Here is a 16,543-nt window from a genome sequence, read left to right on the forward strand (position 1 = left end):
AAGGATATCTGGAGAATCCATCGTGGCCATTTATTGAAAAAGAAATGTATCTGAGCTACTGTTCCTCCTTTCATCACTCAGTAATTTGGTCTCTCAAAGTTCAGTTTCTATTTTTTTATTTTATTTTGGGCTTTTCCCTTTACAGTATTGCAACCACCCTTACATTTAGGATTACAAAACAACCTAGAAACACAGCGAAGAGGAAAAGGTACAGGAGGACTCAGGAAACACTCAGATTAGAAACAAGAGTTTTAAAGCTATTAAAGATGAAAGAGAAGTTACATATTGCAAAGTATTAGCAATAAATAATGAATTTAAATGTGAAATGGTGTATCTGTGAAGCACGGTACTTCTGTCAGTGGAATATAATTATATTAGGTGATTTAATTTGTAAGATTTTTTATATTAGTTTTAGTTTCAGAGTATTTTTTGTTGTCGTAAATAAAAAAGCACCTGATGATATAATTCCTACACAGTCAGCCTCTTGGTAGCTTGAAAGGAGGCTTCAGGTCTGACAGGAAGCAATTATAATTTTAGTTTTAATCTTTAATTTTCTCCCCAACAAGAGGGGTGTTATGATAGCCTAATACCTGAAGCAGTTTGTTGTTATTAGGTATTTAGTGCAGCAGAAGCTCAAGATGTTTTTGATGTTCTCAAGTAATTGGGTAATAACCACATGTGAGGGTTTTTAATTGGAATTCATCTGGGCTCTTTTTTTTCATTATTATTATTATGCAATTTGAGACACTTCCTTTGCTTTTCGGAGTCCAAATGGTTTGAACTGTAACTGTGTCAGAAGAGTCGTTCTCTTGCAAGAAGGTCACACTGTCATTAGAGAGCCCTTGAGCTGTCATATAACATATATAGAGGTGCTTCCCTGTCCCTTAGAACCAATTTGGCAGCTGTGCCATTGGCAGGAGTTGACTGGTGTTGGTGGGTCCCTCCCCTCAACAAAGAATAAAAGTGAAAAGGATGAGGAACTGCAGCAGGCAGGAGGGAATCCTGAGCATCCTCTTCCTTCCCTCTGCTTGCTCTGGCTGCTCATTTTTTAGCATCCATCCCAGCCTGACTCTTGTGCATCATGTTCAGTCCCAGAGCTCCTTCTCCAAGGACAGGCAGAGGTGAAAGGCAGAGGGTGGGATAGTCAGGGTTGCAAGAAGAGCCTGCGGAACTCAGTGGTGTGGAGGAGGGTTGTGCTGGAAGGGAGTGAGTTTAGGAAGTGGTCTGGGAGCTGCTGTGGTTCTGGTGAGTGGTTTGACCAAACTGGTCCTGCTTTGACAGAGCACCATGGAAGGGGCTGTCCAGTGCCCAGCTGCTGACCAAGTCCATGCACACAGGTCTTCACAGGCCCAGGGGGTGCTCACTGAGGAAGAAGAGGAGAGGTTTTTGTTCAGATGAGAGGAGGGATTATTGCCGATACCCACCAGCCTGTGGTTCTGTATACGAGTATTTGCTCAGTGATGTGAATCCAACCATGTCTTTCAGTTTTCTTTTCAAGTGTGCTGAAGCTCTGGGATCACTAATGTAGCTTGCACGTTGCTGATTTATTGTGCTTGTTCTGCGTGCTGTTGATAGTAGCATTAAAATCTTCCATCTCATTTTTTCCCCCCTCCTGCTCTCTTTATTCTTTGAAGGTTATGTTGCCATGGGAGCTGTTCTGCCCTCGTTCTGGGGACAGCAACCACTTGTTCAACAGCAGTTGGCCATGGGTGCTCAGCCTCCAGTTGCTCAGGTGATGCAGGGAGGACAGCCGATAGCGTGGGGCCAGCCCGGTATTTTTCCTCCTACTCAGCAGCCGTGGCCATCTGTAGCTGGTCAGTTCCAACCAACTGCCTTCATGCCAACACAAACTGTTTTGCCTTTACAAGCAGCCATGTTTCAAGGTACCATTGCTCCTATAGCTACTGTTCCACCCACAAGTGATTCCAACAGATCGAGTCCGCAGACAGACAGGCCCAGACAGAAAATGGGAAAAGAAATGTTTAAAGATTTCCAGATGGCTCAGCCTCCACCAGTGCCATCAAGAAAACCAGATCAGCCTTCCCTCAGTTGTACCTCAGAGGCCTTCTCAAGTTACTTTAATAAAGTTGGGATGGCACAGGAAGCAGATGATTGTGATGACTTTGACATCTCTCAGTTAAATTTGACTCCTGTGACTTCCACAACACCATCTACAAATTCACGTGAGTATTCCTATGCTTTCAGCCATACCTTTCCTCAGATGTGACCACTCCTCAAAGTACTTATTTCTGTTTTTTCATATAGTAAATTCCAACACAGATATAAACTGAGAATCTTCATTCATGTCCAACTTATTAAATGTGTTCCAACCGTAAAGGAAAATATCAGAGAGGAATTTCAGAGACCAGAGGAATTTCAGCTGAAGTCTGAAATTTAATTTCTAAGATAGTAGTATATGTTTTGTGGTAGGGCCATGCAAGCTGGTTGGCAAATGCCCATGACATTCAACCTTACAAATGGTTTTACTCATGTCCCATCCAAGCCATACTTTGCAGAAATTAGGGGATGGATATTATTTTAATAGCTTGATATCCTGGACATGTGGGGAAATTCATTGAAGAGCTGTAAAATAAAGCTTATTGTGTTCGTAGCATGGAGATAGGGGATTTTGCAGATTGCTGAAAAGAGGAATTCATGAGACACAGATTTACCAGGAGTCAGACGGAGACCTTCTGATTTGCTTACCTGCCACAGGGCAGGCGACTCACACGTTCTTAATGTAATGTAGTGGCATCTCACTGGCTCCTAAAGACACAGACCAGATGCAGCCAAACTTAATTTGGAAGTTGCCAAATGAAATCAAATACATGGAATTGGTAATGACTACTGTGTTCCAATTTACCTCGTGCAGCTCCTCATCAGAAAATAATTTTTGAGAGTAATAAAGTTGAAGGCTATAAAGCATGAGCAAATTCTGTGCTGCTGTGTCTTTCTGAAGAAATTAACAGAATATATTCTGTTGCTGTTACCTTAATCTTTGTTTAGCTCCAACCCCTGCACCCAGACAGAGTTCTCCATCAAAATCATCAGCATCTCATACGAGTGATCCTGCTGCAGATGACCTCTTTGAAGAGGGGTTTGAAAGCCCAAGCAAAAGTGAGGAGCCAGAGGCTGTGAGTAGCAACAAGGTTTCTAAACCCTTATGGTCTCTTTTTAGCTAGAAAAGACACACGTTAATTAAATGTTGTATTGTGGTGTCAGAAGTAACTATTCCAATAGGGCTGGGTGGTACTTAAGGAGGGGCGGCAGACAGAATTCACATCCTGCTTTGGGTTTGATAGCTGATAGCATGGCTTTTCCATTGATATGCACTAATATTGCATACAAGGAACCAAACTCAGAGTTCATATGTAAGGTTGTATGTGTTAGTTGTATCTAATCCCCTTTTTAGCATACCAGCATTCACTTACTCTTACCTGGTAAGGAAGTCTGAGGTAAAACAACAAACATGATGCGGCTGCAAAGAAAGATGTGAGAGTTTGTGTGTTAAAAGATGATGGTTGATGTTGTCTTGCACATTCTTGCATCCCAGTTGCTTGCCTAGTTACATTCCTCAATGTTCTGGCCCTCAATATGTGGTTTCTTTGCCTTTATGGACCAAAGCAAGAAATGTTATCCAAGCAATGACTGTAAGTCACAAGGTGTCTTAGGGAGGTAAGAGCCCGAGTGAGCCAAAGGCAAGAGGGAGTCTGTACAACAAAAGGACCCAAAGGTACAAAATAATGCAAGCTTGGACTCTTTCTGATTCACATGGTTTCACTGGCTTTCAGGGCTTTTTGCAGTTCTGGTTTGCCTGATCCAGTACCTTCTGAGGTCTGTGGCAGCTTCTGCCTGGGCTCCAGCAGGAACTGGGGAGGTTCTTTCCTGGCTGCATCAGCTATAGCAAACCATTATGGCTTTTGAGAACATATCAGGGATGAGGTCTCACTTCCTGGTTTTCATGAGATAGGATGTTCTTGCTATGCCCACAGCATGAAAATAACCTCGTGTTGACTTTTCACTTTCTATTGTTGAGAAAAAAAGGTGTTATGTTCTTGTATTCTAGCCTGATGGGTCTCAGGCCTCCTCCACAAGTGATCCATTTGGTGAGCCAACTGGTGATACTATAAGTCCACAGGTCGGTAGCTAGATAGCACAGGTTGGGGTAGGTATCTGTCCTTTTTTTCTCTACACCTTGAGGTGTTCACTTATTCTCCCACCAGTGCCTACCATTGCTTTCATGGATGCATGGTTTATTTTTCCTTTTCATCTTTCTGTTTGACCTCTCCATCATCCACAGTGTATTTCTCATGCTTGGTGGTTTGCATGGCTTTTGCCATTCACTGATGTTGCAGCTTATGCAAATATGTGTGTTTCAGCTGCCTGCATGCTTTAAAGAAATGTAGACTTATTTTACTTTGTGTTCAAATTCTAAGGGCAAATAGGGAAACTGAGCCATTACTAACAATGTATTAGGCAGAGCATTTTTTTAATCAAATCCACTCTGGCCTTCAGTCAGATGTAACATGTTAAATGGAATAAGACATCTTACCCATAGACATAACAATCATTAAATAAAATTATATAATGATACATGAATGTCTCTACCCTACATCAATGCAATAATCAGTAGAAGAAGCACGTTTATTATCTGCATGTAAAAAATATTGAAATGGGTTTGTGTATTTTTATCTCCAACTGCAAATTAAAAACATTAGAAAATTATGATCATTTATATTAGCATTGGTATACTGATGTTTTAAAAATTGCTCATCAATATAAGTCATTTAAATTCAGACAGACGGGAAAAACAATCTTTTCATCTTTTGTGTTACAGAACATGGTAGAAAATGTGGCTCCCAGTGAATGTTCTGTGATTTGTTTCAATACAGTAAATATGTTTTGCCAAAAAGACAGTGAAGCTACAAAGTTTTATGAGTGCTAAGCATTGTTATTCCATCCAAAGACTCTCTAGTGTTGCTATTTGAAGGATATGTTTCCCTGTCTTTTCCCTATCTGCCATTCATCTTTGGTATTGCCCAAATGTGTGGTCTGATATGGCTTCTGTGCTCCAGCACAGAGGTCCTGGAGCAAATCAGTACAAGTGGAAGGACCCTTTCCATTTCTGTACAAAAATTGCACTGGGTTTACTTACCCATCTTGAGCCAAAGTAATTTGGTTTCAACTCAGAATTAATAGTTTCATTTGGAGTCAGTTTACTTTGTGCATTAAATATGATTAAAAAAAATCTTAGAGTAACTTAGCTTTGACCCATTTGGGAAGAATAAGATTATCTCTTAATAATATGCGGTGCTGTGAGAAGGCATCTCCCCCTTCTTTAGCTTCACCAATGTAATGCTCAGCCCTTGGAGGGCTGAAGCAAAAGTAGCATTAAGCTTTGTGTCTCATTGAGTCTAAAAATGACAGCGTAAGGATGCAGTCAAGCTGGGATGAGCTGCTCTAGCAAGAGCATTTGATATTTACTCCAGTGAGAGCTGCTTCTGCAGGTGGATGGTGCCACATAATAATTTGGCTGTGTCTTTGCTGACATCACCAGCTCTTCCAGCTTCAGACCACTCCAAGAGTTCTTTCCTAGGTCAAGAAAGAGGATTTGACTTTTATCTGAGTCCTACACTCTGGAAATCCACATACATTTGTTTATTATGGTTTGTCATACTCAGGGTAATTCTGAAATTCATCCTGAGGAGAGTAATGATAAAATCTCTAATTTTCTGACAGTCACAGATATAGTTGAAATCATTGCTAAACTACCATCACACACATTTACCTGCCAGGAGTTCTGGATAAACTTGAAACAGTAGTTTAAGTCTGGTAATGCATCTTACCATGTAAGGGAGTCGAGTGAGGGACTCCTTTTGTTCTGCTTTTATGTAACACATAGCAAAATACATTCTTTTACCCATCAAGAGTATCTGGGAGCTACAAGAACAGTATATTAGCAGTGATTCCATATAGTTTTTCTGTATTTTTTGTTAATCTCTGCAGAGTCTTGCATCAAATATGTATAATTCTCAGGAATATATTCTGAGAAATGTTAAATAATGTTACTGATTATCGTATTACAGTAATTCCTAGAAGCTGTTGGCAGGAACAGGAAGCTGAACAAAAAGAAAGCCCCTATCCAGTGAAGTTTCACTAATATCATTGTGACTGTGCAGAGCCATTCAGCAGCAGTCCGTAGGAAATCCACTTGCTAAAGCCAGCCCATGGAATTCTGAAGCCTGGTATCATCAGAGCAATGGGAAGTCTAATCTCCATGGAAAATTATCAATTCAGGACTTACTACTGAGTTGTGTATTGAGCTCCGCATTTGGAGAGAAACTTAATGGGGAGAAACATGTAGTACAAAAGAATCACAGTCTGCATAAAAGCCACTTTTGTGGCTTAGATGGGAGATTACTTCATTCTTTGGAACATGGTTCTTACCCCAGGAACAGCACAGTAACAGCTCGGCTGAATGGACCTCTCAGGAGCACAGCATAGTATTGTGTGCAGAAACTTCAAATATATCTGTTCCCAGCATCTCTGAAATCAGCCCATACAGTATCTTTACTTATCTTGATGTAGTCAGAATACTCACCTGCCTAGGTTTTTGCACCCTGGTCTTTCAAGGTACCACAGCAATTTGATGTCTTGATTCCTTCTGATACTTTATATTATTATTTAGTTACTATCTTCTTTTCTCCTATTTTTCTTCTCTTCCTTTTACAATCTTCAACTTCAGCTCTCAAAATCCTCATCCTACCAGTAGCTGTTCTATAAGTCACTCTTCCACAAATAGGTATGAGTTCTTAGTAGGTACATGTGACACTTTATGGGTATATTACATTTTTGTTCCTTTATGGTTGAAGATAAGAAGCAGAGGCCTAACTTTCACAGGTGAAATAAGATCAACTCTTTGCAGGACTGTTTATAGCAAGATTTGTATTTGCTTGTTTTCCCTTTGTTCGTGCACTGCGTTGAGGATGGATAGTGTTTTTCCAGAAGGGGTGAAGAGAACACTGAATCAGATGACTGCCATCTTCAGCTGATTTATGTTTCATCCCTACTGCTGTCTTTAGACTATGTGTGGGATAACTATGATGAAAGGAGAGAGAGGGAAAGAACTGGTTTTAGCTGTAGTTCTACCAAATGTGTTAAACATTTCTTATCATTGACATTTTACATTAAAGCAAGAAGTTTGAACAGAGGAACAAATGCAGCTCTAGTGAGATGCTGCCCAGTTCAAAACTTGCACTGGCAATCATTCATGAGAGATTCTCAAGAAACCTTCAAAACATTTGTGGCTAAAGCATATCTTCCTGAAAAAATTGTTTAGTTGTTGTGTGAAATGTGTGCAGACAATTATAAGCCCTCAAAATATGTCACATCCTTCACAATGTTATCAGCACTGTCAGGAGAGCAACAGTTCATTAGAATATTTGTCTATCAGCTTTTGGTGGTACTTCAGTGGCCTGCTGCCATCATCCATCTTTGAGCAAATGCCATTCTTAGTGATAAATGTTCCTAATAATCTTAGTCAGCTCCAGGATGGACTGCTATAACTCTTTATTTGGGCTGGTTTTAGGAAGTTGAGAGAAAACAGACAAAGCACTGGCTTATCTGGGAGCTTAGTGATCTTCAGGAGGGCATATCAAGCTGATTCTTCATCCTCCTCTTCCTTCTGCCCCTTTTCTATTGCACCAGGATTTGGAATGGGCTCCACATATCAAAGGCTGTATTTGCAGGACCTCTTCCTATCATTCACCTGGCTCAGTAGGAACTGTATAGAGTCCAACAAGAAATTCATAATGATTATAGGTGACCTGTTCTTGGAAGGCTCTAGAACTGTCATTCGCAAACTGAAGACACAGCACTGAGCAGGGCTATGCTCCTGAGAGAGGTAGTGTTGTATCTTTGGAAGGGGATGACGGTTTGGGAAGTATTGTTTTATTCCAGAGAAATCCTAAAATTGACATTTCAAGTCTCATACTCGGTTGTTCATCATTGTATTTCCAAGGGAATCTGAAGGGCCATGAGCAGAGAAATTCAGGTTGCTTTGTGAACGGGGGCATCCTACAGATTTGCCTCCATCTCCACTGCTACAATCCCCTCCAAGTTGTTAGTTTTCATGTGACCAGCTTATACACAGCCTTCTCACTTCTTCCAGTGTTATCAAGCCCACCTGAAGTAGCCCTGTGCCCTACCATTCTTCCAACTTTTTCCTCCAAACAACAGAAAACATATTGTGTAGCTTGTGTAGAGCCACATCCTTGCTGACTGGCATCCCAGCAGTTCAATTTGGGGATGAGCTCTCCCCACTTTATCTGTGATGAGGTCATTTAAAAGTTCCCTTTCTTCTGCACAACTGATTTAAAAAATCTGCTTGTGATATTTTAGTATCTTTAAGACTTCTGAACAATTGGAACTGGCCATTAGGTTCAAAAGTTTTGAAGGAGAATTGGCAGATATGTAGATGGGAAGTACAATTGTGTAGCTACTGTTTTGTTAGGAAGGGAGCCCAGAAATAATCAGCGTGTTTCATGGCTGCAGTTCAGTTTTATACTGGGGCCAAGATGGAGCACGTTCATATTTCTGAGTAGATCTCATTGCTTTTTCATTTTGTGGATGTACAGCATCCATCTTGCTACTAAAATGACAGAAACTTTTAAAATTATAATAATTAAACTGGATATTTGAAACTAGGAAATATTCCTAGGTAGGTTTATAATAAGAATAGAGGCATTCTCCAGTCATAATCCTGAACTAGAAGGTTGGTATATTTATGCTGCTAATAGAGGTTAACTGTAAGAAAACCCTTAAATATTAAAAATTAATAATTAATAAGTAATAAATAAAAACTGGCTGTTAATGGACCAATAGTAATGACCTGTCTTATCACCAAAAATCTTTAATTTGAACCCCGCTTGCCAACTTTACTATGTCCTATTTTGCTGAGTAAGCATGCAATAAACAGTGAAGACGCATCACACTCTCACCCCCTTCACTTGCATCCCCAGCACAAGATGCTCATTTTGTCTGGCTCTCCAGCACTCTTATTTCATGAAACTCTTATCATTTGAGCCTGCCCTTTCTGATCAGTCAGCCAGGAGTAAAACTGGCACTGAGAATCTGTTGTAAAGGGCAAGGAAATCTACGCAGGCCTCACCTCTTCAATTGAGTACATCTTGCCTGAAGCTCTGCACGTAGCAGGGTGTCTCAAAGTGATGAAAGGGCTGCCACAGTAAAAATAGTCTCTTCCTAACCCAGTCCCGTGTTATGTTTTGTGAGTGAGTTCACCTCTGCAAGCCTAAGTAGGTTCTGAGTCTTTCAGGAGATGTTCTCCAGTGATTAGTTCTGCTGGGGAGCAGATGTTAATATCTTTAAATTGGATGCAAATTTACTTCTAGTATTTACATAACGTTATTCAAAAGCATTGGCGACCTTGTTACCTCATGCAGTAGTGTGCTACACCAGAAATACTTACAGTTTGCTGCAGTCTTGTCCCCCTTAAAATAAGAATAAACTGATTTGCTGCATGAGCTATCTCTAGAATATAGCAGAAAAAAAAAGGGTACTTCCAATTGTAATCTTGGTTTCTCCCTGTAGATTGATGAAAGCGCATCAGCAGTGCTTCTGGACCAGTTCAGAAAGGAAAAAACTTTGAGATTCAAGGGGTTTATGTGAATTAGCAGCTTTGTTTGCTATATTATTTGTTTGTCTCTTTTTGTTCTGGCAAAGACCAGTTCTTTTCTTTCCTTTCCTCCACTAATGCAGTGGTAGAAGTAGAAAGCAGAAAACATTGCTGAGATGGTTCTGATACTGTGAGAAGAGTTATGCTCACCTGCCTTTTCATAACAAGCCCTGTGACTATTGCATGACGTGTGTACAAAAAGGGGGTGTATTTCTGATTTCAAGACCATCCAAAATAGTGCCCAGCACTGTGAGAGGAACTACTCATGAAGTCAACAGCACTCAACTCTCCTTTTGCCTCTTTTCTGTCCCTTTCTGCTCTCTTTTACCCTTTTGAGTACCCGTGTCAATACTTTATAGATACCATTTGCAGTGTTGGGCTACAGGCATGATGTGCTGCTTGAATTAGCTCAAAATAATATTAGAAAACAAATCTCAGACATTGACACATAAACTTTGGCTGGGAAGATTGCACACAATTACTGCAATTAATTTCTCATTTAGACATCTGAAGGGGGAAATCAACTGAAAGGAAGACATAAGAGCACGCTTTTCATGCAAAATGCCCTGGTGTAAATGTAAAGGCTGCCTCATGTGTGATGTAAAGTGCTGATGACCGATGATGAGCTCCTCCTCCTCCTCTTCCAAGGGTGTCAAGTTCAGTGGCACCTTAGGACACTTGTTACTTAAGCACATCTGCATATCTTAAGGATATCTGAGGACAGCTCTAACAAGCAGGCTTGACATTTTGAAAAGCTCTTTTTTTCCCTGAAGGCATTTGGAAAACTGACATCTTTTGTTCCAAAGGGATGTTCTCCCTCCCTCTCCTTTTCTTCTCCTCCTTCTTTTCACTTCACTTTGCAGTCACCTCAGGTTCAGCAACTGCCTGAAGAATGGCCTGGTGTGTGTCAGGTTCACACATTAATTAGTACAGATTTTCTCTGAACTAGCTGTGATAGATCATTCTGGCAGCTTCATGTCTGTGGTACGTGAAAATTGGCACAGGTAGACTTAACACACAGTATGTGAAATGCAGTTATTTACTCTCAGTCATCTCTTCTGATTACTTTCAGTTTTTCAAGGTCACAAAATATATTTGCTTCTTGCTCGGGATAATTTCAGAAGCCTTTATTTAATCATTCCAGAGGATTTCTCTCATCCTCTCGTAATGCTTGTAGTGTACTCAAGGGCTTCATGTAGGTAGGAGATGGGGAAACAGGGTTCCTGCATGGTCCAGAAATGTAGTAATTTCAGGGAATGAGAGACAACTTCTCTTGGCATGGAGGAAATAGGTCATATTTTGGATTTGTTGTGTTCCTCCTCATTCAACACAAGCTGCACAGTGAAGCAGGAGAGGGCACTGGGACAGGACACTGGCCAGGTACGCTGAGCACAGAGTACATACAGCCCTAAGAATCCCCCTTTGGGCTGTTTTTCTCATCCTCAGCATTTCTATAAGCAGTGATTAAAATCCTGTGCCATCCCCTGGCAGACATGTCTCTGCTCCGCAGTGCCCAGTGATTTGCCAGCCTTCAGAGGTTTTTTGCTCAAAGTCAGCTCCTGCTAATGCTGCTGTAACACGAGTTGATTCTAACTTGGTTAAATTCAACGTCGTGGCGTGGTATTTGAATATTTATCAAGCTGTGGAGAGTTAATGCAGTATGGCATTAATTAGCCTTTCTGCCTGTCTTGTTCTTTTTTTAGATGTCATTCTTAGTTTAATAAATTACTTTCTGGAAATGAAGTAGAATGGATTCCAGGGTCCATGGGTGATTTGTTTCCCACTGCAGCCAAGATGAACATAGTATTATGTCAGCTATGAAGCAACGCTGAAGAACATGGCAGCTTTTCCCCCTCCTCATCCAGGAAATTCCCCAGAAAGTATCTGTTAACAAATTGACACACTTTCCTCCTGGCTTTAATGATTGTACTAATAGTTCTACAGACTCCTAATCAAACTGAGCTGGGCTAGTGTTCCTCGTTCTTCATAGGCAACTCATGTTGTTATTTTAAATCCCATCACAGCTTCATTAGCTCAGCTTTCCGCAGTGGTTTCTGTTTGCAAGTGGTTTTCTCCCTGAGTTGTGTAAAACCCACAGGTTTGTTCTGCTGTTGTGCTGCTGCGGGGGGGTCTTAGCCTGGGATGAGTAACATCCTTTTACACTGGCTAGACTTCTGGTCTCTAAACTTCCAAACATCCAGTCAGATAAATTATCATTTAATTTCTTCGTATGTCTATGCCCAGCAGTGAAAATCAGTGCATGGCCAGTGCTGGAAGAGGAAATTGATAGTAAGCATTCATTTTCTGAAATAATGTCCCATTTTCTTCACAATTTACCCTGAGTACCCTGATCACTCAAGGCAGCACAAAAAGCAAACACTTCCTTTGGGTTTTGACTGACAAAGTGTTGCTGTTCTCAAGCAGATGTTCTTAAAATGTTCTAAAAATGCTGTCTGGAGACATCTCCGCTTATTTTATTTTTATTATCCCCAGGAAGCAGAACCTCTCTACGCCCAGATTAACAGACCTAAGAAATAGCATTGTTACAGGCTTGTGGTGCTCCAAGACTCAAACGAAACCCAACAACCTGGCAGGCCTTTGGCTTTCATGCTTTTTTCCAATTGATTTTGTCTGACAAGGAGAGAGATTGCCCTTCTGGACTGGCTCTTCGAGTGTTCCTGATGTGGTTTTTTTTGGCAACCAATGGCAGATTCCTATGGCAGCACAAAATAAAAACTCTCCCTGCTTATCATACCACGAGTCCAGCCCCGTCCCCACAAGTGGTGGGTATCCAGACTAGGAAATCTTACTCCTCGGTCTTCTTTTAAAGATTTGTTGTCTTCTGTGTGCCACATATTGAGTAATAGACATTCCTTTTTCTTTTGAGCAAAAAGCAGAGTCTGTATGTAGCAGTGGCATTATCATTTAACAGCCTTTGGGGCACAAGTCGGCACTTTTTATGTCACGGTGACATGTTTTTCATCATCATTTACATCAGGCTGATCCTGACCCTTTTTTTTCCCTATGTAGACATATTTAAATAACAACAACAAAAAATACTGGTGGTGTCATTTTTTTTTTATTTCATTTTATTTCTTATTCTGTAGTTTTGTATGAGTGACAGATCTAACTGCAGAACGCCTCCTGCAGAAATGATTCCCAACTTGAAACCACAGAATGAAACTCGGTTGTTTATCCATCCTGACTGAAATGTTGCCAAATGGACCTTTAAGTTCTAGCACATCATGAGGAAGAAATGCTGCTTTCTGTTGGAATACTCATGTTGTGGGTAGAGGAAGGACCTGGAGTCCCACTGAGGAAAGACAAAAGAGTCAGTATTTCCTAGGAAACTCTAAACAAAGTACAGAAAAGGAATATTTTTATTTCTTCAGTATCTTGCTGCTGTAATGCTATGCAGACAAGTGTTTTCTTCTCTGTGTGCCATTTTTGATGAAAAAAATCATTTGCCAAATAATACTGGTATGCTTCTGGTTTAAGAGTTTGGCTGAAGCGGACTTTACAAATGGGACAAGGACGGCATGGATTTTGGAATAACAAACTGATTCTGTGATCAAATTGTTCATCTTTATCACTTTTTGTACATCAGAAAAATCAAATGGGATTTTTATTTTATAACTTGAAAAAAAATCTTACTGTTAAACTCTTTAAATGTTTAAGGGGAAATGGCTTTAAGGAGTTCGAATGAAAATTGCCAGTTTTTTTGTAAATATAAATGTTATGAAAATTCTTTTACTAATGCCATTACACAGTAGAGAAGGTAGCAAGTTGCAGTGCTTGGGAGGGGTGGCAAACCCAATTTGTGGTTCTCACATCACATATGTTTTTTCACATGCTTACAATAATGGGCTGAAGCTCAAGTGCATTTGCCAAAAGCAGTCGGCTTGTCAGCGACTAGTAAAATTAACGGGAACACTTGATTTTATGGTCTAGCGTTATCACACGGACATATTCCACTTACAAGAGCTCACATTTCATAGACATTCCTTTGAACCTCTGCATAGAAGTCATCAAACTGTTTACACGCAGAACAAAAAAATTTAAAACTTCCTTTTTTTACATTTATGAAGCAAAAGTGCAGTGTTTGGGTTCATATGTTTAGCACATGATTTTCATAAAGAATCTATATATTTTTGCCCTACAGAGAATTGTTATACAGGTCAAATGTGTTTTCCTGATGTTCCTATGCAGTTACAGTATATTGAATTTAGTGGTTTAACACTAAAAAGACAAAAAAAGAAGAAAAAAAAGAAAAAAAAAGAAAAAATAGAAAAAGGAAAAAAGGTTAAAGAAATCAAATGATTAATCAGTTTTTAGGGTTATTGTGCAGATTTTGTTTTTAAATTGACACATTAGGATTTCCATTTTTTGTCATGATTAAAATAGGCCTGGACTTATAAATGTTTTACTTTCTTTCATCTCTGTTATAAGCTAAAAATGGTTTAGAAGACAGAATAACTGGGGTGGCAACTGTTGGTATGTGCAAAAAGATCTCACAACATGATTCCAGTCTTTTATTTTGAATTAGAGAAATTAGAGAAATGTGCGTTACCGAATGTATGTGAATGAAAAATTAGCTGTGAATAGACCTAATGAACCTGCAGAGAAGAGAACTTTTATCCTCATTCGCGGTCATCTGATGCTTCTTCCTTAGTCATGTGCAAACAGCTTTGTAGCAAATCTTATTTTCCCACCTGAAGAAAGATCAAGTTTTCTAACTGGAAAAGATATTTAAAACTTGGCAGATTGAGTGTTTCAGGATTAAAAGCAGAGGTAAAAGTGTTTCTAAAGGACATTTCTGTAAGAATATTTTCATAATTTGCACAGTGGTGCTACTTTCTTCCTCAGTGGTTTTTTGGGGTTTTGTCCTACACGTGAAGCCTCAAAGACAGTTTTGGTTCATCATAGACATTTGAGGTTTAGTATTGTCAGTGCATTTCCAGTTATGGGGTAAAACGTTGAAAAAAGAGATTTATGTCTCAGAGGATCCATTGACATCATATTATAGGAAGCGGATCATTAACGAATAGGTGCCGAGGGAATGAGGCTGGAATTTTAGTGTCTCCTGAGAGACAGCTGGACCATCACCACGGACCTTTGTCTTACCTTTACCAACGCTCATAAATAAAAACCAGTTCCAAATTGTCTTGTCATATGATCGTCCTTGTCATGGTTGAGATGCTGAGTCGAGAGGGCTGGAGGGCCTCTGCACTGTACCAGTATTGTAGATAACTGAAATATCCAGCTTGTGCAATTGTTTAATCCCTCATCCTTCACTAGCACTAAATTCGTCACTTTAAATTTAAAAACCAGGGAATCCCACCAGCCATCCTGTAATCATCCCCCGTAGGTTCTTGATCTTTACCTGTCATGAAAAGATATTTTGATAGATCGTAGTCATCCAAGTGTCTGATGAAACCTTTCATCTAATAACGTACTGGGCACCTTCTTTGCAAAGATGTTTACTCCGTGGTTTTCATTCATTTTTATTTCTGCATTCTGACACTTATTTTTTTAATAAAGATGAGAAAGATAAAATGACTGTTGCAGTACATTTCTAAACCTACTTTAACTTTACCTCAGATAATGACCATTTGTTAACATATACGGACACATTATTTTTAACTTTATGTATAACGCATTCAACGACAATGAAAGAAACCAACAAATTTTTAGAAATTTTCCATTAATTTCTGTAACACACCATGTAATACTGTTATGAATAAAAACATTAAAAAAAGGTGTCATTTCAGTAAGTTTGTTTCATAGCTTTTGCTGTTCTGGGATAATTCTGCCATTCTTACAGTGTGGTGTTGGTGTTTGGCACGGACAGTTTTTTTCACTGTAGAAGTATCTGGGAAAGGATAAAATCCTCGATTTGGGGAATAACTATCTTAAACACTAAGTGTTGCTTATCTTGCAGATACATAATTTGCTGATTTTAGTTGCTACCCCCACATTTTTGGCCTCTTTTTGGGTGTTTTAGGATGAACATCCCAAACCGGTAGGTATTTTTATCACCTCTTGCAAAATTACACATTCCTGGGACAGGCCACATTGTTTGATGCTGCCAAAGCTGGTGCACCTCTGTGGCATGAGAAGCTGAAATTAATTTTGCTCACATTTTTCATTCGAGTAAGATTGGAAATTAAAAATGTGCATTTAAACATGACAATTTTGAAACCAAACCCCCCCCAGAATTTCCAGTAATATGCACAGAACTGAAAGGAAAGCCTTGATCCAGTACCACATGGTAATTATACCACCTTCTATATCAGTGGGACCTTTCTACTGTTTGGGTCAATGTGTAGGGTTTGCTGGTGTGAAACTCTCAGTGCCACATGCAAAATAATGTTTGATATTCAGAGGTACCAAGTACTGGATCTTTTGGTTGAGAAGGAATAGTACCATTCTTTGCCAAGAGGGTAATGCAATAAAGGTAATAAGGGTAAGAAATATGTGTTTATATACAGGAAGAGAGAGAGATGTGAATGTGTGCACATGTACTTTATTGTATTTCTACTTTTTGATGTCTCATCCCTTTCTCATCCACCAGAAATGCCCAGTAGGTTGTGCTGAAACATTGATTGCCTTTGTCAATGAGGATTGTTGAATACTTGGATCCCTCCTAAGAATAAAGGTCATTCTGTTGTGATGAAAGCACACCAGCATTAATGTCATTTTGATTTGTATGTGGCTAACTGTGTTCAGATGTCCTTGGAAGGAAGAACATGATCTGTGGTTCTCAATGAGCTACAAATAGTTAACTTAAGGTGAAAAAAGACGTAGCTAAGCATGTATTTAAATGAAAATGCATTTTTACAATACAGG

General features: G+C 39.6%; 1 protein-coding gene across 16 annotated transcripts in view; it reads left to right on the forward strand.

Annotated features, from left to right (window-relative positions):
- DAB1 (DAB1, reelin adaptor protein) overlaps positions 1–15,452 on the forward strand; it is a 437,418-nt gene extending 421,966 nt beyond the window's left edge. For 14 of the 16 annotated variants that reach the window (XM_027698930.1, XM_027698929.1, XM_027698941.1 and 11 more), the window contains 4 exons: positions 1,635–2,183; positions 3,007–3,134; positions 4,067–4,165; positions 12,188–15,452. In XM_027698930.1, coding sequence (XP_027554731.1) covers positions 1,635–2,183; positions 3,007–3,134; positions 4,067–4,150 — 761 coding nt within the window. In that variant the 3' untranslated portion in view covers positions 4,151–4,165; positions 12,188–15,452. The remainder of the gene's footprint in view (positions 1–1,634; positions 2,184–3,006; positions 3,135–4,066; positions 4,166–12,187) is intronic. The other 2 variants (XR_003536774.1, XM_027698940.1) reach the window with 2 other exon arrangements.
- Positions 15,453–16,543: the final 1,091 nt, after the last annotated feature.

Source organism: Neopelma chrysocephalum, unplaced genomic scaffold, assembly GCF_003984885.1.
Source record: "Neopelma chrysocephalum unplaced genomic scaffold, ASM398488v2 Primary Assembly neopelma1_135, whole genome shotgun sequence".
Classification (NCBI taxonomy): Eukaryota; Metazoa; Chordata; class Aves; order Passeriformes; family Pipridae; genus Neopelma; species Neopelma chrysocephalum.